The sequence below is a fragment of the Natrix helvetica genome (assembly GCF_964273705.1).
Source record: "Natrix helvetica genome assembly, chromosome: 1".
NCBI classification, from domain to species: Eukaryota; Metazoa; Chordata; class Lepidosauria; order Squamata; family Natricidae; genus Natrix; species Natrix helvetica.
This window is the reverse complement of record NC_138548.1, coordinates 18,135,130-18,158,529: the sequence shown is the minus strand read 5'-3', so window position 1 is coordinate 18,158,529 and position 23,400 is coordinate 18,135,130. Positions and strand designations below refer to the sequence as shown.

The 23,400-nt window shown below is 44.2% G+C and overlaps 1 protein-coding gene and 1 long non-coding RNA gene across 3 annotated transcripts in view; both read left to right on the top strand.

The window, feature by feature from the left end:
* The window catches only part of LOC309396006, a 148,553-nt gene that overhangs the window by 88,960 nt on the left and 36,193 nt on the right, over positions 1-23,400 (top strand). The gene's annotated exons all lie outside the window — the stretch shown is intronic.
* HMG20B (high mobility group 20B) lies at positions 146-22,615 on the top strand. 2 transcript variants are annotated; one of them, XM_081960023.1, is made up of 10 exons: positions 146-194; positions 2,302-2,390; positions 3,676-3,781; positions 5,514-5,717; positions 8,932-9,052; positions 12,124-12,170; positions 14,388-14,466; positions 16,200-16,415; positions 19,345-19,477; positions 21,319-22,615. In XM_081960023.1, exons 2-10 carry the CDS (start codon positions 2,353-2,355, stop codon positions 21,329-21,331), a joined length of 957 nt encoding a protein of 318 aa, XP_081816149.1. In that variant the 5' UTR covers positions 146-194; positions 2,302-2,352; the 3' UTR covers positions 21,332-22,615. The 2 variants fall into 2 exon arrangements, with proteins under 2 accessions (XP_081816149.1, XP_081816148.1); XM_081960022.1 differs by having other exon boundaries at positions 3,676-3,793.

Sequence of the window (23,400 nt, the reverse complement as noted above, 5' to 3'; positions counted from 1 at the left end):
CGGGGCGGGAGAAAAATAAAGAATCCGGCCTATCCCGAGAGAGAGGGGAAGCCTCTCTTCTCCAATCAGCGCCTGGAGAGCCAAGCTGCTTTAGCATAGTGGTACAGCTGGGCGGGGGAAGGGGAGGAGTCGGGGGCGGCGCTTCTGCTGGTGAAAGGGACGAGAAAGAGGAAAAAAAGAGCAGGAGGACCAGGAAAGTTTTGGGAGTCAATATTATGAATGGTTGCGATAAGAGGGAGCGGGGAGATCAGCCACAGCAAAGAGGGACGGGCGGGGGTGGGATGTGGGGCTGCGCAAGGTGGGAGATTCCCGAAGAATCTATGAACTTATTTGGGGAGATTCTGGGAAGGAAAAAGGGGGGGGGGGGTTAGCTTCCTCTTTTCCCATCCTCTTCGCTCTCCATTTATCCAAGAGCGTTGATGTTGGTTATACTTTAATGGTGTCTTCCCTCCACCTATTGCGACTTTCCCAGGTTCTGTGTCGAGATTAGAGCAGCTTCACCTAGCACGCTTTTCAAAAGTCCCGGATTGCAAAACCCATAAAGCTCCGGCCAGCATGGCCGTTTGGAGCTCTTCTAACAATCCTTAAGAGTCCAATGTTTTCAGGAAGTCGTCCCCCCTCCCCCCCCCAAAAAAAGCCCAAGGGCAACAACTGCCCCATTAGCGATGGTGCAATGCCTTATAAAATGGAGATTCTCTTTTACCCTAATAGATTCTGTACGGGCTTTCTCCCCTACTGCTCTCCCAAAAAATTAGTTATAGTGCTGTTTCTGAAGTTGTGTATTTCAGCAGTCAGCCTTTGCCTCTTGAACAATGCATCCCAGAAAATTCTGAATAACAGGGAGCACCAACCTTTCGGGCTTCAGGGAGCACTAAGTTCATAATTTTAAATCCTGCGGACCACTAATATGATTTTTTTTTAAAAGATAAATAGCATTTAGTGCAATATAAAAAATGCAAATAATTTTTTTGCTGACCACCAACATTTTCTTACGGACCACCAGTTGGTGACCACTGAGTGAGGTGGGATTGAGAGGAGGCATCTGCTCCATCTATTTGATTTTGGTTCTGTAGGATTTTCTAATAATATAGAACGTCAACAATATGAATGGAGCACCAATTAACACCTTTGTTCAAGGTGGAGATTGAGTCTCCATATGCCACAATGGCCATGTTTGCGTAATACAGACTGGCCACACAAGTGTGTTAGGTAAATTTAAGCCATGTGGGTTAATGGTACAAGGTGTCCTATAAATTCAGAAAACTGCATTGAGAAAACCGTATTTCTGTTTATTGCAAGCATATTGTATGAACAAAGCAGAGGTGTTTATTTATCCATCTTGGTGTATCTTCCAAATTGGAATTATCTTTACAGACAGAGACTGGGAATCTGTAGCTCTGCAGATGTCATGTAGCCATCTGCACTAGCCACAGGATCAACTGCATTCGGAGGATCATAAATTCCCTATCATTCATCTAAAATTATTGGGGGGCGAGGGGGCTTCTCAGTCCAAAATATTGAGCTACAGTGTTTCTTAGCCTTGGCAATTTTAAGATGTGTGGACTTCAACTCTTAGAATTGCCCATTCAGCAAACTGACAGGAGAATTCTGGGAGTTGAAGTCCACAGATCTTAAAAGTTCCCAAGGTTGAAGCACACTTAAGTTACTGTATGGGGACTAATCCGAATTCAGTATTTGGTAGCTAGCTTACTATATAACTACATTTCTCCCCTAATTTTCATTGACCATCCTGGCTGGGGATGACGGGAGTAGCCATCCAGCAGAGCTGAAGAACTTTGAGGAAGAATGTAACAAGAGCCATTCCATTGGTTAACCTAAGATGGCCATTGTTATATTCCAGAGGAGACTTTCTCTTGTGGTTGCCTCTTCCTGTTCTATTGAAATTTTCAGGTTAGAAACTTTTGGGCATAACATAAATTGATCTTGCAGGGACTTTACCTCTTAATCTATGCCAGAGGTCTTCAATCTTAGCTATTTTAAGACTGGTGGACTTCAACTCTCAGAATTCTTCAGTCAGCTATGCTGGCTGGAGAATTCTGGGAGTTGAAGTCCACAAGTCTTAAAGTTGCCAAGTTTGGGGACCCTTGGTCTATGCAAATGACGTCTCTCCTACAGGGTCAGCTTACTTATGAAAGTAAGATATTTTGTCTTCTTTGCAAGCCCTGAGGGATTCAGAAAGAGTTCGGAGAAACAAAGAGCTGTTTAATCTCCTGTGTAAATTATTTCCTGCTCAAGATAATTGCAATTTACACTAATAATTTTCACATATCCTTTTTTAGGTCCCTTCGTTTAAGTGGACATTTATGGTTTTTTTGAATTCAAGAAAAAGGAATGTCGCAGAGCTCCAAGCAGCAATCTACTGGACTCTTGTAAGTGACACTTTTAATTTTGGAAAGAAGGGTCTTTGAATTGTGTGAGAGACAGACAGACTGTATGGTTGGTCTACATAGGATCTTTCTCAAAAATCTAACTTGTATCTAAAGCTTTCCCTACACCTGTTTTGAATTGTCACAAATACTTGTTCTGTCCACAGGTGCCTTGGAGAATAGCTTGACTCCCTCTTCTTTGTGGCAACCCCTGAGATATTGGAACACTGCTATCATGTCTCCCCTAGTCCTTCTTTCTCTTAAGCTAGACATACCTAGTTCCTGCAACCGTTCTTCATATGTTTTAGTCTCCAGTCCCCTAATCCTCTTTGTTGCTCTTCTCTGAACTCTTTCTAGAGTCTCCACATCTTTTCTACATCGTGGCGACCAGAACTGAATGCAGTATTCCAAGTGTGGCCTTACCAAGGCATTATAAAGTGGTATTAACACTTCACGTGATCTTGATTCTATCCCTCTGTTGATGCAGCCTAGAACTGTGTTGGCTTTTTTGGCAGCTGCTGCACACGGCTGGCTCATATTTAAATGGTTGTCCATTAGGACTCCAAGATCCCTCTCACAGTTACTACTATTGAGCGAGGGTTGTTTATTATCTCAGCGGTGTAGGTTAAATAAAACGTGCATTCTGTCTCTTCACTTTCTGAAGTGAATGAGTAGAGCAAATGAGCTGTGTGTATTTGCAAACTTGTTTCCATAGTGGTTTAATAGTTCTGTTACAATTCTTAACTGAAAACAAATTGGACATGCCCAGTGAGTCATTGTATTAAAACAGCCTTTTCAACTAGGAGGACTTGTTTGTCATTTAATGCTGGGGATCATTTTACGTATTTAAGCATATATATATATACATTTAAGCATATATATATTTGTATTTGTATATGTATTTAAGCATATATATATAATACATATACATATACATATACATATACATATACATATACATATACATATACATATACATATACATATACATATACATATACATATACATATACATATACATATACATATATATATATATATATATATATATATATATATATATATATATATTAAGATTTCAAAACTAATCAAAAGTCTGGTTATGTTTCATAGGGCTATTTTTACTAAACAAATACTCCTACACCTTATGTTTCTCTTCTGTTCTTATTGATTTATTTAACTCTTTAGCTATGTCCCTAAATCTGTTTTAGTTTTGATGGTAGATTGGAATGTTTGGAAGTTCTCCATTGCTATTGTGGAAATCTTTGTTTGTAACTTTGGATTACAGGAATGCTGCAAGTAAAACTCAACATGGGAACTTCCTAGTAGCTATTAAGCAGGAGAAAGGCGAGGCCCCTCGGTTAATTGGGGAGAAGCCCCATGGTGAAGAGGAGGTGAGCCCCCTGGTGCGTCCATATAAACATACTGTCAATTTTGATTTTGATTTTTTTTAAAAAACCTAGCTCACCTGAGAAGGGAAATGCCCTTAATAAATCAGAGAAAGAGACAGGCAGAGAGACAGAGAGAGGGAGGGGAGAGAGAGAAAGAGACAGAGGGAGAGGGAGAGAGAGAGACAGAGACAGACAGAGAGAGAGAGACAGAGAGAGACTTGTTGATTGTAATCTCTTTGCGGCTGAGAAGAATTGCTGCAAAACTGAGTTTCCTGAAGTGGACCACTAGACTCCTAAACAACCTAAAGAACTATCTAGTAAAAAAAAAGTCAACCAAAAGAACAACATGCAAACAAAAACAATAAAACACCCCAGGAGCAAAACAAATTAAAGCTTAATTTGTGTGTATTGTTTAATGGACTGCTAAATTGGTCACCCCCACCCAGTCACATGACCACCTAGCCACCCCCCTGGTCCGCCACCCCCATCCCAACAGTCTGAGGGACCGTGAATTGGCCCCGTTTAAAAAGTTTGAAGATCTCTGGTTTATAACATTTTGAAAATATCAAAATAGCGATGGCCAGATTTTGCTTACAAAAAGTTTAAGCCTTGAATTTGGTGATTCTTAGATTAGATCACTCAGCCCAGTGAGAACTTCAGCCAGAGCTCTATTTGTACTTCATACTACTAAGAGAGGTCAGACTTTGTTGTATTTGTATGAGAAGTCACCAGAAACATTGTAGCAGAAATATTGACTGGACTGGGAGTTTTAAACATCCAGAGAAAAAATAGCAAACAGCTTCTACATTGTTGCAAAGAAAGCTTTGTGGACGAAATTACTAGGAGTCTAGCTCAACTTGCATAAGACTTTAACTTTTTGATAGATTAATTATGCTTTCTTGAGTGGCATGGTAGCCTAGTGGTGAAGATGCTTGCCTTTAACTCAGAAGGTTGAGAGTTCAATCCTAGGCATGGCAGTTGTTTCTTACGGTGCAAAGAAAAAAATACCTGCTGGGAACTCCATAGAGGTATTAGGAAACACCAGTAAACGCTCAACTCCAACCAATTGCACCAGCTCCATCCTTTCAAGGATGTCTCTAGATTTCTGAGGACTAAAAACTTTCAGTTAAGAGTGTAGCCAGAGATTCCACATATTGTCAGGGTTCCAAATATCATCCAAAATTAAATCAGAGTCCAAGGCAAAGGATTCCTCAAAGTTCCAATTTATTAAGAGAGCCATGTTGGCACATCTGGGAAAACCAAAATCTGAAAGCTTCTCGGTTTTCCCAAAGTGCAAAATCTTGCCCCCACACCCAGAAGTCCATCACATGGTCCAATCTTCCACTGCCACGCTGGCAGTTCCACCCATCCAATTCCGGACAGGTGCAGGGATGCAGAGACAAAGGATGACCTTGGCTTTCTAGAAAGAATTTTGTTATGGCTACATAGTCTGTGACTCCTTACAATTCCCCCCTTCCCATTTTCCCACAATAGAAAATGCACAGCAGAATAATAGAAAGTGTGGCAAGGCCAAAGGAAAAGATGGCTGCAGGCCTGACACGTATATTGAATCCCACAAGCAGGATGGCAGTTCAGGATTTTTTCTTTGGCTTGTGTGGGATTGCCACAGATACGTGGTGACAGCCCTGAACCCTGGCCTCCAGAAATGCCAGGAGTGACAGAGTAGAGTGACCCAAACCTTTTTTGTTTGTTTGTTTGTTTCCACTGTGGGCAGCCGGTGAAAAAGCGGGGCTGGCCGAAAGGCAAGAAGAGGAAGAAAATCCTTCCGAATGGACCGAAGGCCCCCGTCACGGGCTACGTCCGCTTTCTGAATGAACGACGGGAGCAAATTCGCATGCAGCGTCCGGATTTGCCCTTCCCTGAGATCACAAAAATGTTGGGAGCAGAGTGGAGTAAACTACAGCTCACAGAAAAGCAGGTGAGAGAACATGGAAATATGTAAGGTTTTTTTTTCCCCCCAAACCAAGTTTTGCATTTTTTGTTACATGTTTAAAATTATTTTCTAAACAAGAGTGTTGTCCGGTTCCCCCCTTTAACATTTTCACATATACATCATTCATTTTGCATTATATTTCCAGTTCTCATTTATCAGCACAAATACAATATATATGTTGTATTTGTGCTGATAAATAAATAAAGGGAGACTAGTATAGATTTGGGCATACCAGGGGTTGTAACACAAATACATACATGCATACATACATACATACATACATGTGTGTGTGTGTGTGTTGTATTTGTGCTGATAAATAAATAAAGGGAGACTAGTATAAATCTATTTCAAGCTATTTAGCTCTCATCAGCTAGCCATACCCTTACTGGGATTTGGCTAGCTGATGAGAGCTAAATAGCTTGAAATAGATCTATACTAGTCTCCCTTTATTTATTTATCAGCACAAATACAACACAAATATAAAAAGGCAACATTAAAAATAAAAATATGGTTTTCTGCCTGGATGGTTTTCTGCAATGAGCCGAAGGACAGAAAGAGGGAGTAGTGAGCTTCCTCCCATATTTGGGCATACCAGGGGTTGTAACACAAATACATACATACATACATACATACATACATACATACATACATACATACACACACACACACACACATACGCGCACACACATATATGCATACATACATACACACACACACACAGAGACATGCATAGATACGTACAGCATATCATTTTTTTATTCCTTTAGAAATAAACCAAATTTATCATTTCATTTCCATCTATTTTCTATAGGTAACACATATCTTCAGTTTTTTATATAATCAACATTTTACTTAATTAATTTGCACAATTGATAATATTAGTATAGTTCACTCACATCTTAATTAGCTACATGCCATTACCATGATTAACATTGAAATATGTAAGGTTTCCTGAAGCCAGCAAAAACACCGCCTGTGATTGTTAGGCACAAATAAGTGTCAAATCTTACTTCCAGGTTCCCTCAGCTTATAATCGATCTCTTAGCAACCATTCAAATTTACAATGGACAACACCCCCCCAAAGGTACAACTTGGATTCAAAGTTCCTATGCCCCCCGCCCCCCCTTCCACCCGGACCATATGATTGCATTCTTTTTAGGTAACCAGCCTTCATTTATGAGCATTTGCAGCATCCTGTGACTGCAATTTATGGCGAGTTTTTTATTTTATTTTATTTTACTTATTTATTTTGTCAAGCATATATAAGCTAACAGATAAAAGTATAAACATGATTTTGAATACATGAAAAGGATACAAATAAAAAGGGAAACCAATTTACTTCCATTCCGGTTTCCAGTAAAAAAAAAAACACCGGGAACAGTAGGTTTGCTTTATGACTGCAATATTAGCATTATGACTGCCTCAAAATAAAGGTCATAAAATTGGACTTGGTTACATGATGACTGGCTTAATGACCAGCATAACCTATGGCCTTAATTATATGTTCCATTATGGTTGCAAGTGGAGGACTACCCGCATTTTGTCCCTATCTAATGTTAATCTAGAAGAGGGGTGTCAAACTCAAGGCCCACAGGCTGGATGTGGCCCGCGGGGTACTTAGATCTGGCCCGTGGGTCCATCCTGGAAACAGAGAAGGACCATCCCGCAGTGCCTCTGTCAGCAAAAACAGAGCTCGGTAGCAGCCCTCCTGAGCTCCATTTTCGCTGGTAAAGGGATGCAGGAGGCCATTGCAACCGAAAATGGAGCTTGGGAACCCGTTTTTGCTGTTACGGAGCTCTGGGCACCACAGGCACTCCCGACACAAGAGATATTGCGCTGGCCATGGCCCTCCTGGCCACGCCCCTTCCTGGTTAAACACAACCCCGATGCGTCCCTCAATCAAGTTTGACACCCCCTCCCTCCCATCTAGAAGTTACTATTTCAATTTTGCTTCTACAAATTTGAATTCTGTTTTTACTGTGATGAGATGTCTGATTAGGTGCCATCGGGTTGGTTCCTAGTGACCTCATAGATGCATTTTCTTCTGGGTAATTGTCCACAACCTGAGCCTTCAGGTCTTCCATCAGTGACCCATCATTGCTATAATTGCATTAATCCACTATGCTGCTGGTCGTCTTCTCTTTTCACATAATCTATCTGAAATAAGATCATTTGGGCCTTGATTGAGAAATCTGGATATTCAGTGATCCGTTTGTTTGTTTTCTTATCTATATGTGGTATTCTTAGAAGTCTTCTCCAACACCAAAGTTCAATAACATCAATACTTTTCTATTGTACTTCTTCAAAATCTGAAGCCAGTTAGTTGCCAGTTACAGGTAGTCTTCGAATTATGCCACAATTGAGTTCAATATTTCCGTTGCTAAACAAGACAGGTGAATTTTGTCCCCATTTAATGCCCTTTCTTACCATAGTTGTTAAGTGAATTACTGCAATTCGTAACACGGTTGTTAAGTGAATCTGGCTTCCCCGTTGCTTGTCAGAAGGTCACAAAAGGGGTTCACATTGACCCCGGACACTGCAACCATCATAAATATAGGCCAGCTGCCAAGCACCTGAATTTTTATCCCAGGACTAATGGGACACTGCAACGGCTGTAAGTGCGAAAAATGTCATAAGTCGCTTTTCTCAGTTCTGTTGTAATTTCAAACAGTCACCAAACAAACAGTTGTGACTCGAGGACTACCCATATTGGCATATTATGAGCTTCTAAGATTATAAGCATGTTTTAAGAAGCATGGGATAAAGAGTCTATAGAGATTCTCAATCATCCAGGTGTTGTCCTAAATGTGCTTTTTCAGAAAGCAGCTGGACTTCCTTGTTTTTTCTTTGAAGACGTTTCGCTTCTCATCCAAAAAGCTTCCTCAGCTCTGAGAGGATAGTGGGGGAATGGAAGGATTTATATTCCTTGCAGACAGCTGGTAAAAAAAAAAAAACTCCAATTGCTTCAATACCCTCTAAAAGGATGCAAATGACCAGCTGTCCTCAAGGAATATAAATCCTTCCATTCCCCACTATCCTGTCAGAGCTGAAGAAGCTTCTTGGATAAGAAGGGAAACGTCTTCAAAGAAAAAAAACAAGAGAGTCCAGCTGCCTCCTGAAAAAAGCACCTTTGAGACACAGGATAAAGAGAGATGGAGTTTGTGGATTGGGTCAGTCGTAACTTTTGCTGTGTTTTCAGCGCTACCTGGATGAGGCTGAACGGGAGAAGCAGCAATACATGAAGGAGCTGAGGGAGTACCAGCAATCTGAAGCTTACAAACTGTGTGCTGAGAAGATGCAAGAGAAGAAAATTAAAAAAGGTCAGTTTTGCAGTTGCATTTGATACTTGAAAATCCAGCATAGAGGAATTGTACAAAGTTGTCTCTTGGGGATTCTCCCTTATTGTATTTCTTCCTCATATTGTTGTTCTAAAGCAGGGGTGTCAAACTCAAGGCACACAGGCCAGATTTGACCCACAGGGTGCTTAGATCTGGCCAGTGGAGCCGTCCTGGAAACACCAAAGGACCGGCCCATGGTGCCTCTGCCAGCCAAAAAGGAACCCTGGAGGGCTGTGCGTAGCCCTCCCAGGCTCTGTTTTCTGCTGCGATGGCCTCCTGCAGCCCTCTGCCAGCAACAATTGGAGGGCTGCAGGACGTCAAGCTGGCCATGCTGACCCCGGCCATGACTACTCAGCCCCCAGACGTCAAACACAACCCTGATACGGCCCTCAATGAAATCAAATTTGAGACCCCTGTTCCCAAGGGAGAGGTTTTGTAATGCGCAGCCTCCTCTCTTCATCCAAGGAAGTAACGACTCTTGAAACGTAACATTTCAAAAGAAGCCTTTTCTTGGAAAAGGAGTGACGGCAGGGTGAAAGCAAAGCAGGATCTGGGGTCCATCAGGCAATACAAGAAGAATAAAGGAAATTAGAGTCCCCTCCCAACAGTCCAATGTGGATTCAGCCAATCCGCAGCTGTGAAGATGTTACTACAACGGACGGTCTGAGAAAGCGATAAGGAGACTTTCTCAGGGTCGTTTCCTGAGCGATGCAATCCACATGGCCCTCCCTCCCCTCACATTCCCCGAAAGGTGAGAAAATGCCAGGCCTCTTAAGCACCAGGCTAGAAGTTATAAAGTAATGAATTACATGGTACAGGATATACAGGAAACAAAATAAAGTGTAAAGGAAATATAGTAGCCCCCCTTCTTCCCCTGAAGAATGGTAGATTCACAGATCTGACACATTTAGCTTTTCATTCAGTAATATATGTATGCAACATAGTAATTAATGGACTCCCAAGAAAGGCTTCTTAACTTTCTAGTACCATTTGTGTCTACATATTTTTATGTATTTAAATACATTTCTTTTCTGAAAAGAGATGTGTAGGCTTTACCAGCCTCTCAAAGATCTCTATGGCAGGGGTCCCCAAGCCCCGGTCCATGGATTGGCACCAGGCCATGGCAGGTCAGAAACCAGGCCATGCAAAAAAGCGAAGCCCCATCTGTGGGATGCAGGCAGCATGCAAAACCATGCCTCCTCCAGGCCACAGAAAAACCCCTCTCCACAGAACCAGTCCCTGGTGCCCAAAAAGTTGGGGGCCACTGGTCTATGGCACAAAAAAGATTACCCTGTTTTCCTGAAATGCTCGTACTCTAAGCCCTACCCCCAAAATAAGCCCCAGTTAAAGGTAACAGCCAGATGGATGCATTTACCATATTTTTCAGAGTATAAGACGCACCTTCCCCCCCCCCCCCCCCAAGAGGGTGAAAATTTGAGTGCGTCTTACACACTGAATTTAGCCTCACCCACCCACGGCCCCAACACTTTGGCCTCTGCCTCTCAGCAATTTACCTCCTTGCAGCAAACGGGGGCTTGCGGAAGCTGCAATAGGCTGTAGCAATCCCTGCAGCCTGTAACAGCTAATGATCAGAGAAATTGAAAGTGAAAATTGCTGTTTGCTCCACATGGCAAATTTCTGGGAGGCAGATTTTTTTTTCTTGTGCTAATCAGGCTGTTTGCTGCAAAGAGGTAAGTCAACAACTATAAATGCCTATAGAATGTTCAAATTATTAGACTTGTTTTTTAAAGAATGCTTTAAGGCAGATATTTTTCTCTTGTTTTCCTCCCCAAAATCTAGGTGGTCTTATACTTTGGAGCGTCTTATACGCTGAAAAACACAGTAGTACTGTATTTCCCCCAAAATAAGCCCTAACCAGAAAATAAGCCCCAATGCATCTTTTGGATCAAAAATTAATATAAGACCCAGTTTTATTTTCGGGAAAACATGGTAAGAACCCCTGACTTACAGATTTCTCCAGCAGCTTGCTGTCCCTCTTACCCTCCAGCTATTTTCTCAGCCTTCTTTGTAATTCCTCTTTAAAAAGAACCCTCCATGGAAAATTGAGTAGCGGAAATTTGTCTACAAAGAATACCACCTACTTATGTTTTTAAGCAGGCTGATGGCTACACAACAATTAGCTAGCCATTCCTTTGATGTATACATCATACAGAATCCTAGTTTCAAATGAACTTACCTAAGGCAAGGTTGCAAGCAATATTGTATGTAGGAATGATAATTTTCTGTTCTTCTTGGAGACTAGTCTTTTAAGATCCTATGAAGACTGGTGAAGATTTCCCTGCCATTTTCATTTGATGCCTCATTGGGGGGGGTGTTTTCCAGTAACAATAACCGCAATAGTAACAGTAATGGAAGGGACCTTGGAGGTCATCTAGTCTAACAGTCCCCAATCTTTGCACTTGGCAGCCCAGCTGGGAAGGGGGAAAAGGGGAACCAGAGCACGTGAGCAGTGGGCCAATGCGCCTGCTGCTCCACTCGTGTGAATGGTGGTCTGACACATTTATGTGCTAGTCCGCTGCTCATGCAAGTGGAGATGCATGCATGCATGCCGGCCCGCATCTCATGTAGCCCGGTTCTGAATAGGCCACGGACAGATAGTGGACCACAGCCTGGGGATTGGGGACCCTTGATCTGGTCCAACCTCCTGCTCTTACAGGAGACTTATACTATTTCTGATAAATGGCTGCCCAATCTCTTCTTAAAGGCCTCCAGTGAAGAGGCACCCACAGCTTCTGAAGGCAGTTTGTTTCTTCTGATCTCCAAAGGGGTAAACAATTTTTTCCCACCATCGGATGTGCCTGATTGGTTCAATTTCCAGCTGTGAAGTCTTTATTTACCATAGCATCTCCAAATGTAGGGATTCTTGAGCCAAGTGAACACCAATCAATCCTTGAATATTTCCCTTGCATATTCCCATCCCTCCCCTCTGCTTGAAAGTTGAAAGCCCCTAGGAGGGATTTAATTCAGATCATGACTGGATTATCCGCTCTGGTGAACTAATTTTTTTTTCTTTTAAAAAAATATCATTTTAGAGGACGCTGGTGCTGGAACTGTGAACACATTGCTCAATGGATACAAGGTAATTTGTCATAGCATATGGCAGTGATGGCGAACCTATGGCACGCGTGCCACAGGTGGCACGCGGAGCCATTTGTCAGGGCACGCAAAGCGCTGCCCTGTCAGCTGGCCAGCGCGCATGCATGCGCTGGCCAGCTGAGTTCACCGTTTTTAAAGCCGTTTTTCGCCCTCCCCAGGCTCCAGAGGCTTTATAGGAGCCTGGGGAGGGCGAAAAGAGCACCCCCCCCCCAGAGGCTTCTGGAGGCTTCCCTGATGCCTTCGGAGCGCTTTAAACGACCCTCCGAGCAAACCGGAAGTCACTTCCGGTTTGCTCGGAGGGTTGTTTGAAGCGTTCCGAAGGCGTCAGGGAAGCCTCCGGACGATCCCTAAAGCCTCCGGAGGGCCTCTGGGGGGGGGCGGGGGGGGCTCTTTTCGCCCTCCCCAGGCTCCTATAAAGCCTCTGGAGCCTGGGGAGGGCGAAAAAAGCATGTAAAAATGGGGGGGGGGGAAGCGCCTGTTGTGCGCGCATGCATTGTAAAATGGGGGGGTCGCGCATTGCATTATGGGTGCAGCACGCCTGCACACAACCCCCCTGCGCTCCCCCCACTTGTGGCACGCGAGCCAAAAAAGGTTCGCCATCGCTGGCGCATGGGGTGCCTTCAGATTTTGCTTTTAGGAATTTCAAACCTATGATTATGTTTATTTTCTAGATACTAGTCATTTAGGTAAGATATTTCACCATCCACCTGCTTTGCCTTTTATCTAGCACACTGAATGTGGAGAGTAGCAATAGCAATAGCAATAGACTTATATAGCACTTCACAGTACTTTACAACCCTTTCTAAACCGTTTATAGAGTCAGCCTATTGCCCCCAACAATTTGGATCCTCATTACCCTGCAGTACTGCACTCTAACCACTGCGCCACCGCAACTCACTTTCTCTAGGTATTCCCCCCCCCCCCCCAACCCTCCAGGCAGCAGTTATTGCAAGTGAGCTGCAATTTCAAAACGTTTCTAACTGAATGTCAAGGGGGGAAAAAAAGCCAAAGCCATGAATAATCTGAGCCTAAAAATTAATAAACTCCAGAAAAGCAGTTATGTTGATGCAGTTTTTATTCTAGACATTAGATTTAGAATTTGCATGGAAGCTTTCTGTTGCAGTGGTATGAACTTCCCACTCCTTTGAAAATTAGGGGAACAATTAACAATAGGTTCGCTTCTAAGAAAAAATTCATTTGGCATTCCCTAGTTCAGGGGTGTCAAACTCACGGCCCGCGGGGCTGGATGCGTCACTGGGGGAAAGGAGTTGTGATACGTCAAGTGATGCTGCCATGACGACATCAGTTTGACACCCCTGGCCTAGATAATACCATTTTTTTTTATTTCTTGAGCATTAAATTAATGGTGGCTGTGTTCTTTTTATGCTGTGACTTCTCAACTATAAGAAGAATCATAGATATAAGCTTTGTTTTAACCCCTGTTAGTTTTGTCCTGGAGCGTTGATGCACATTACCGTATTTTTCAGAGTATAAGATGCACCTTTTTCCCCTCAAAAAAGAGGCTGAAAATCTGGGTGCATCACTGAATACAGCATTTTTTTGCCTCCCGAAACCACTCCCCCTTCACCAAAATGGCCACGTAGAGCCTTTAGGAGGCTTCCAGAGTGCTTCTGGGAGCTGGGGAGGGCAGAAATGAGCGAAAAACGGCCAGTTTCCTCCCCCCCCCCCGGCCCCCAGCAGCACTTTATAAGCTTCCTAAAGACTATCCATGCCCTTTTTTTAACAAAAAACAGGCCAGTTTTCACGAAAAACAGGTTGTTTTTTGCTCATTTTTGCCCACGCCCCCAGGAGCACTCTACAAGCCTCCTAAGGCCTATTCATGCCTTTTTAAAAAAAACAAACCAGACCCATTTTTGTGAAAAATGAGCCATTTTGGGGAGGTTTGCAGAGTGCAAAAACTTTTTTTTAAAATATTCCTCTTCAAAACCTTGCTGCGTCTTATACTCCGATGCGTCTTATACTCTGAAAAACACAGTAATGTATAGTGTAGTAGCTCCATTGCAATACCCAACCTTTCATTGCTAATTCTGAAAAAGAAAGGGTATGATCTTCTAAGGCTCTATGGAAATATAGTGTGTTCCCACATTTTCAGTGTCTCCATGCCAAGCTGTGACAAATAAGTAATCTTTTAAGTTATTAACGCTTTTTGGCTAGCTTTCTTACCTATCTTTTCTTGCAGGTTGGAGAAAGTGGCAGCGATGGCTTCTCAACATTTGATGTCCCTATTTTTACAGAGGAATTCTTAGACCAGAACAAAGGTACAAATGAAGCAGAGGGTTGAAATGTAGTCAGTATTAAGATAGGATGGTTTCCTTTATGGAAACTGGGGCATACCAAATAGCATTTCTTCCCACTGCCCCATCTTCCAAAAGCCACAAGCAACGGCTGCAATCCGAATCTTTGATCTGATAGGAATGAAATTGTTGGATTGAGTGAGTGTACATGTATATTAAGAGGGGATGTATCTATTTCTTTAGATACACCAGAGATATTTTACAAAGGGGTTTTGACATACAGTGAAGATAGGTTTGATGCTAAAGATGCCCAAATTTTCTAGCAAAGTTGTGGTTTTAGTAAAACGTTAGTTGACTTGAGGAAGGAGGAGCAGCTTGGCTTAAAATGGCTAGAAAATCTGGAGTTGAGCTTTTTTGCCTTCAGTTGGGATGGAAGAGAGATTGCATCACTAATCATTGAAAGAGTGGAAATATTTAATACTAGAGATGGATATTGGCACACAAGAACTATTCTAAAGCAAAGGTGCTTTTTAAAGAGGCAACAAGACTTTCTGGTTTTTCTTGTAAATCCCTCAATTCCCCACCATCCAGTCAGAGCTGAAGAAGCTTCTTGGATGAGAAGCGAAACATCTTCAAAGAAAAAAGAAAAGAAAAACCAGAAAGTCCAGCTGCCTCTTGAAAAAGCACCTTTGGGACAACCATGGCCTGGGTGACCGAGAATCTCCATAGATATTTATTCTAAAGCAAATGACTAGATGAACAGTCTTTATCTTCAGTTAACAACAGTTTATTAAATCACAGCTGGTTCAGTTCACAAATTGAGCTAAAACATAAAAGGGCAAGCTAAGTCAGAAAATAAACCACCTTGAATTTATGATCTGTTGGCTTTGTGCAATGTCTGAACCAGCTCACTTTTTGTTTTGGCTTTCTTGGGAGACACCTGGGAGATCCTTCCTTGGTGTCCCAATTGTGAATTCTGATTAGATACTAAATCTTCCAGAATCATTTTTCTGGGAATTATAAGGTAAAGGTAAAGGTTTCCCTCGTACATATGCGCTAGTCATTCCCGACTCTAGGGGGCGGTGCTCATCTCCATTTCAAAGCTGAAGAGCCAGCGCTGTCCGAAGACGTCTCCATGGTCATGTGACTGGCATGACTCAATGCCGAAGGCACATGGAACGCTGTTCCCTTCCCACCAAAGGTGGTTCCTATTTTTCTTCTTGCATTTTATACCTGCTTTCGAACTGCTAGGTTGGCAGAAGCTGGGACAAGTCACGGGAGCTCACTCCGTTAGGCAGCGCTAGGGATTCGAACCACCGAACTGCTGACCTTTCTGATTGACAAGCTCAGCGTCTTAGCCATTGAGCCATCCTTCCTGAGAATTGTAGAAGACAAACAGTGCACAGTTCAAATTACATAGATAAACCCAACTGGCTACATTTATTCAAGTCCATTAGAATTGAGTCTACTTTTTGCTAGGACATTATGGAAGACAAATAGATTGTCCAGAAAACGGACTTCTCTCTGGAGCTCCTAAAATTCCCAACCAACACAGTCAAAGTCTGGGAGTTCTGAGAGCTGTAACTAACACATCTGCAAAGTGTCAAAATTGGAGAAGGTTATAGTAAGCAATTGCCTATTTTTATCATGGACTGAAAAGAGAGGTTGAAGAAGCAAGCAGTAGGATTGTGATCCGTGGTTTTTCTTTCCTTTTTAATTCCGGTCCTCCTGCTTTCCCTTTCTCTTTGCTGGAGCAGCCCGGGAAGCAGAACTGCGGAGACTGCGTAAGATGAACACGGAGTTTGAGGAACAGAATGCCATCCTGCAGAAGCACACGGAGAGCATGAGCTGTGCCAAGGAGCGCCTAGAGCAGGAGCTTGCACTGGAGGAGAGGCAGACAATGGCATTGCAGCAACAGCTCCAGACGGTGCGCCAAGCTCTGACAGCCAGTTTTGCCAGCCTTCCCATACCAGGTACGGGAGAGTTTCCGTTTGACAGTGCTTCCCGTTTCCAACATGGGAGACGTGGAAGTCTGCATGCTTTGCAATACTTGTGTGTAGCAGTCAGCTATTGGATATGTCTAGTCTATGAAAAGAAGGACTAGGGGAGACATGATAGCAGTGTTCCAATATCTCAGGGGTTTCCACAAAGAAGAGGGAGTCAAACTATTCTCCAAGGCACCTGAGGACAGAACAAGAAGCAATGGGTGGAAACTAATCAAGGAGAGAAGCAACTTAGAACTGAGGAGAAACTTCCTGACAGTTAGAACAATTAATCAGTGGAACAGCTTGCCTCCAGAAGTTGTGAATGCCCCAACACTGGAAGTCTTTAAGATGTTGGATAGCTATTTGTCTGAAGTGGTGTAAGGTTTCCTGCCTAAGCAGGGGGTTGGACTAGAAGACCTCCAAGGTCCCTTCCAACTCTGCTATTGTATTGTATTGTAAGAAGCAATGGGTGGGAACTAATCAAGGAGAGAAGCGACCTAAAACTAAGGAGAGATTTCCTGGCAGTTAAAATAAGTAATCAGTGGAACAACTTGCCTCCAGAAATTGTAAATGTTCCAACACTGGAAGTTTTAAAGAGGATTTTGCATACCATTTGTCTGAAGTGGTGTAAGGTTTCCTGCCTAAGCAGGGGGTTGGACTAGAAGACCTCCAAGGTCCCTTCCAACTCTGTTATTCTATAAATCTTTTAAGCAGTGCATTGATGAGGACAGTGCCACAAGATAAACACTGCCCCATTCTCAATCTCAGGTTTTACTTTGTTACAAATGCAAGTGTGTTTAAGGTGGTTATATTTACCAGAAGGTTTGGACAAACTCTTCAGGGTCCTTCCCGGAGGTCTCTGCCTGCGTAGATAAACACTTCCATCATAGAAACGTTAACAGTTGGGAAAGGCCTTTGATTTCATCTAGTCCAGGGGTGTCCAAACTTGAGAACTTTAAGACTTGTGGACTTCAACTCCCAGAATTCCCCAGCCAGCATGGCTGGCTGGGGAATTCTGGGAGTTAAAGTCCACAAGTCTTAAAGTTCCTAAGTTTGGACACCCCTGATCTAGTCCATCTCCTTCTTCAGTAGAGGAATTGACAAACGACCATCCAGCCTCTGTTTGGAGACTTCCACCAAGATTATTGCTGAAAGAAAAACCACTTTAGGTTTGGATTCAGACAGGCCTATTACTTACACAGTGGTACCTCAGTACTCAACTGATTTGAAACCCACTGGGTTTGGTATTTGACGCATTTTGACATGAAAATTTTGTCCGGGGACTCGTCGTTTGTTTGGCCCAAGCTATAATGTGTTCGTGTTGGCTACCTTGTGACTCACTACATTATTCCTTATGGAAAGATTGGTTTGCTACTCATCATGTTTTGTATTCATTGCACCTCCAGTACCAATTAATGATGAGTACTGAGGTACCTCAGTACTTAGGTTGTTGTTGTGGCTCACCGGCGGCCAGCGGAGATCGTGGCAGACTCGGACAGTGAGGAGGTTGGGGAGGAACATGGGCCAGTCCTGGAGTCTTGGGAAGACGCTGATGAGGGCTCTGTGTCGGAGGCAGAGAGGAAGCCAGGGCCGTCTGACAGTTATCAGCTGCCTTCAGAGTCAGACATCAGTGAGGCAGACGAACAGCTGGAGCCTGTTCCCAGTGTGCGCATGTGCAGAGTTGCCAGACGAAGGGAACAGCTAAAGAACGGGTCAACTTGGGAGTAAGGCCAGCGATGAATGGCCCTCCCAGAGGAAATAAAAGAGGAGCAAATGGGGAGTGGAGTTTGCAGGAGACAATTAGTTCATTCCTGCATTCTTGCCAAGTATTGCGGCATCTGAAAGATATCAGCCTGGCCACACTCCAAGCCTGATAAAGGTCAGTTAATTGTGAACTATCTTGAAAGACTGGGGGCCGGGACTTTGCTGGAGAGGAATTCACTGTAAATTAAATAAAAGAGGTTTATCAGGACGAGGACTCGGCTTCGTGCTGCTGGGGAAGCCTAGGTCAGAACAGTTGTACGCCAAGATAGATGGAGAAAAAGCAGGAGTGACTTACTAGAGTATCAGCTCCCAACTTTTGAGGCACCAGGGCAGATTCTGTGGAGAGAGATTTTTCCATGGATTGGGGAGGGGGGGGCGTGGTTTCACATGCTGCCTGCATCCCGTGGATGGGACTTAATTTGCATGGCCTGATTGCCAGCATCCCAAGGACCAGTGCCGGTCCACAGACCAAGGGCTGGGGACCCCTGTACTACAGCAACTTGCAACCTTCCCTACTGGCTTCCCAATTGCGGTTGCTTGTTGGGAAGCCTTCAGAAAAAAACTGCAAATCATAATAATGTGACCAATTGTGGAACCTCCCTGTGAGGTTACAAGCGCAGGCCAGGCACCTGAGGGCCCAGATAACAATCACATGGCTGTGACAGCTGAAACATTAATGACATGTCAGTCATATGTCTGCTTTTTCAAGGCTGCCGAACTGGAATAAATGGATGAAAGCTGAAGGCTACTGAAAAAAGGCAATAGGAAATTGGGGAGGGGAGGGAATAGATGCCAGAGGCAGATGCAAACCATGTTTATAGGGGGGCTACAAGTATTTCTGGGATATAAGTTTGACTGGAAAACTATAGGGGCGTCGTCGAAGCAAATGTATGCATTGTCATCACTCTGAATCAGGTCAACGTGTTCTGTAGCCACGCAGAAGGAATACAAAATACGTTATTGAGAAAACATTCCGAACGGCATGTTTTACTTCGTTAACAATGCAGGTGTTTAACTCTTGGTTGTCTTAAAAGATACGATTTCCAGGATTCAGAGGGTGAGGTTCGGTTCTCTGCTACCTTCAGAGTAGCCGACACAATGTTAATTAAGAGGGGATGCTAATTGGCACTGTTAATGGGATGCTTTCCAACAGGCACCGGTGAGACCCCCACATTGAACACACTTGATTTCTACATGGCGAAGCTTCACAGCACCATTGAGAGCAATCCTATACAACACGAAAGGCTGGTTGTCCGAGTCAAGGAGATTTTGTCCCGTGTTGCCAAGTAAGCATGAACACGTACTTCTGTAATAGAGGGACTCCTCGACTTATGCCCGTAATGGAACCTGCCCATTAACGGTCATAATCATGCGACCGATCCAATTTTGCCTTTTTTTTTTTTTTTGGTGGTAGTTAAACGAGTCACCATCATTACGAAGTCAATCTGAAGTCATTAAGTGAACACCCTGGTTGTTAAATAGAATTTATTGTTCGCTATGGGACATATTTGCCCCAAACTGCAAGTAAAACACGAGTTTTCTGCAAAAAAGATAAAGTGTGGTCACATGACCCCAGAGTGTTGCAAATGGCCATAAATGCAAGCCAGTTGTTGAGCACCAGAAACACAGTCGCATGACTGCAGGGGGGAGGGGGAATCCATCAGAACTTTGGAACTGATTTGTAAGTACCTTTTGGGAGGTCTGAAGGTCACCATCAATCGATTGTAAGTCAAGGACTACCTGTAAGCAGGGATGGTATAGAACAGGGGTGTCAAACTCAAGGCCCGCGGGCCGGATCCAGCCCATACGGCGCTTAAATCTTAGCTATTGGAAATATCAAAGGACCAGCCTGCAATGCCGGTGTCAGCCAAAATGGGGCACTTGGAGGCCGTGCGCAGCCCCTCGTGCCCTGTTTTGGCCAGCAAAATGCTGCAGGAGATGTCTGTCCTGTCCCTCCTTTCCCCCACCTCCCCCGACTGGCCCAATGCTGATCCGGCCTTCAAAGAAATCCAGTTTGACACCCCTGGTATAGAAGCCAACTGCGAGACTGATGCCCAGAAGTGACAATGTTTGCCAGGAAGGCCTGCCCACTTCTGATCCAAGCACTACACATCTCTGCCTTGAATTATCTACACATCTCTGCCTTGAATTATCCAGGTTTTGGAAAGCACTAGGTCAGGGATCAGCAACCTTAAACACTCAAAAGATCCACAAAGGTCCTAACCAGAAGCCCCCAGTTCAATTCTGGAGCCAACCAGAAGTCCAGTTCCCCCACCATAGAGAGGGGGGCGTCCTTTTTCCTCTGCCGACCGGAAGTCCGGTTCCCCCACCATAGAGTTTCCTCCTAGCACAGCATCCTTTTTCCTCTACCTGTCCTAACTGAAAGACCTATCAATTGTGGAGCTGACTGGTGACAGGGAGCCACAGCAGAGGGATGAAAGAGCCACATGCGGCTCCAGAGCTGCGAGGTTGCTGACCCCTGACCTAGATCTTTCCTCCTGTCTCCTTCTTAAAGGAGCCTGAGATCTTTTGTCCACAAAGCAGGTGGGTTACACTGTCGGCTTCACTTCAGCCGTGCGCTCTTGTGTAAGAGAAAGATACGAATCGAGAATGTGTGGCGTGTTCTTTTGCACGCGTACTCGAAAGCAGCGTTTCTCAACCTTGGCAACTTGACAATGGGTGGACTTCAACTCCCATCGTCAAGTTGCCAAGTTTGAGAAACACTGCTCTAAAAAGCATGGCTCTTTTGCCTTGCCTAGGCTGCCATTGAGCGAAGAGGAATTGTCTTTGAGTTGCCTATAAAACATATAATACAGTTAATGTATATAAATAACATTTTTATAAATAGTTTTATACGATCTTGCAGAGCCGCATTACTAGCTGCCCAGGGCCACATGCAGTTCGTGGGCCGTAGGTTGGACATGGCGGCTCAAAAGCAAATTTATTGAAGTTCATCTGCTAGTTTGGTGTGCGAACTGAAAAGAAACAAAGCTAGCTGCCTATTGGAACTAAAATTAGGATTGCATTGGATTTATGAGTTGTTTAGTGTTGTCATTTCCAAGGCATCAAATGTAATTGTCGTAAACAGACAATTGAGCAAGTGGGTAACTTTTGCTTCTCTCCTTAGTGAGCATTTGTAAGCAACTGGGACACAACTTGAAAATATCTCAACTACAGCCTGCCGGATTGATGGAATACACTGTTGTACGCTGCTCCGGATGCAGCTTTTTATGTAGCAGATGTTCTCCAGTGCCTCCTCTCTTCAAAGAGCCTTAAGTTGCCTTTTCTGCTCCTGAAATGTGTAGGAAAAACCTCTTTTCTTTCTCAGCTTTGTCCTCTCTTGGCTCTTTCTGAAGTTGCGGGCAGGACAGTAGATGGTAGAATGACAGAAAATCAGTGAGACTTGTCCACGATTGTTGGGTTCTGGAACTCTTGTTTTCTGCTCCAAAGTACAGATTTCCAGGCTACTTTTGCCACAGACATGAGGATTGCAGTCACTGGGATATCTGGCTGATTATTGTGGCTATTAACAGGTCATAAGGGGAATCTCAAAAGCCGACCCAGGGAGACCAAGATTTATAAGCAGATATCGGAATGGTTAGAAGATGATCAAGAAGGATTTTTGACTCCCAGTTAATTAACAATAGCAGCTACACAATGCCTCCTCTAACTCTAAATTGTACTACTGAGATTACGAAAGAATAGGGTTGTGTGAGAGGCCTTTAAACTCAAATGCTGATCATTGATCCTTCTTTAATTTTCAACGTATAGCTTTCAATTGGTGGATAGAGAAAAAGCAGAATAGACCCAAGTCTAAAAACTTCCCTTCCCTCTGATAAGAGGTACAAATAAGCAGATAATTTAATTGAATTCATTCCACTAACATGCAATTTCTTACTATTAATTTAGTTTGCATTGTCATTTTAATTATCCTATTGGAGTGTTTTATTGACAAGTGTTTTGGAATGCTTTTTGGAATTGATAAATGCATTGCAAAATTTGAACAAGTGCAAATCCAAGAGATAGTTACTGTGTTTCCCCGAAAATAAGACAGGGTCTTATTTTCTTTTGACCCCCCCCCCCCCAAATGTTGCTTGGGCCTTATTATCGGGGGGAGGCTTATTGGTTTGGGGTTGCCGGGTGGCTGCTATCTTGCAAGCAGACGCCCGAAGAGCCAGGCACAGCCTCAGGGGCAAACGGCTGTGTTGCGCTGTCACAGCAGTGCAACAAAGCCACCATGAGGTGACCACGCTCATGAGCAGCCGCCTGGCAATCCCCCTTTCTAGCTGGGCAGAGCGCCACTCACCGACCCAGTAATATCCCAAAGACGCTAAGCCACGTGGCGCTCTGCCCAGCTGGAAAGGGAGGTTGTGTGAGCACCTGTTCCACCCCAGCTCATGTGCCTCCCAGCCTCACCATGCCCTGTGCCAGCTCTCCCTGCAGGGCCAGGGCACCGCCGCCGCTGCCATGCTCCAAGCATAACCGGCTTCCAAACTCTGGCGATCCGCTGCCGAGTCTTCCGGCAGCGGCCGCTCTGGGACTACGCTCTATGGTTGTGGGCTAGATGCGGGAAGACACTCTGTCCCACCAGAGTCTTCCAACAGCCAGCCCACAACCATAGAGCCTAGTCCCAGAGCGGCCGCTGCTGGAAGACTTGGCAGCGCCCGGGTCCTGCAGGGAGAGCTTGGCCAGGACATGTTGAGACTGAGAGGCACGCGAGCTGGGGGCAGAACAAGTGCTCGTGCAACCTCTCTTTCCAGCTGGGCAGAGTGCCACGCAGCTTAGTGCCTTTGGGATATTACTGGGTCAGTGAGTGGCGCTCTGCCCGGCTGGAAAGTGACATTGCCGAGTGGCTGCTCGTGAGAGCAACTGCCCGGCAACCCCCTGCTCCAGCTGGGCACAGCCCCACCCACTAACCTAGCGGTATCCCAAAGGCATCAAACAATGTGAGCACCTTTGCTCCGCCTCTCCCCGGCTCCTGCAGCGTCTTAAGGATATTGCTAGGTTGGTGAGTGGTGCTCTGCCTGGTTGGAGGGGGGGTTGTTCAGGGGGCTTATTATTGGGCGAGGGCATATATTTTTGCCCACAGGAAAAATATAGCATGGCCTTATTATCAGGACATGTCGTAATTTCGGGGAAACACGGTATATTTCGATCCAGATGTCCATTGGCAGAACATTTATCTGATTAATTCTCACCAGAAAGTGTC

What these genes read in the sequence shown, in the direction of transcription:
- HMG20B (XM_081960022.1), top strand. Translation starts at nt 2,353, where the DNA reads ATGTCGCAGAGCTCCAAGCAGCAATCTACTGGACTCTT. An exon ending in AAGAGGAGGTGAGCCCCCTG is followed by an intron (nt 3,794 to 5,513) that starts GTGCGTCCATAT and finishes CACTGTGGGCAG; the next exon opens with CCGGTGAAAAAGCGGGGCTG. An exon ending in CATTGCTCAATGGATACAAG is followed by an intron (nt 12,171 to 14,387) that starts GTAATTTGTCAT and finishes CTTTTCTTGCAG; the next exon opens with GTTGGAGAAAGTGGCAGCGA.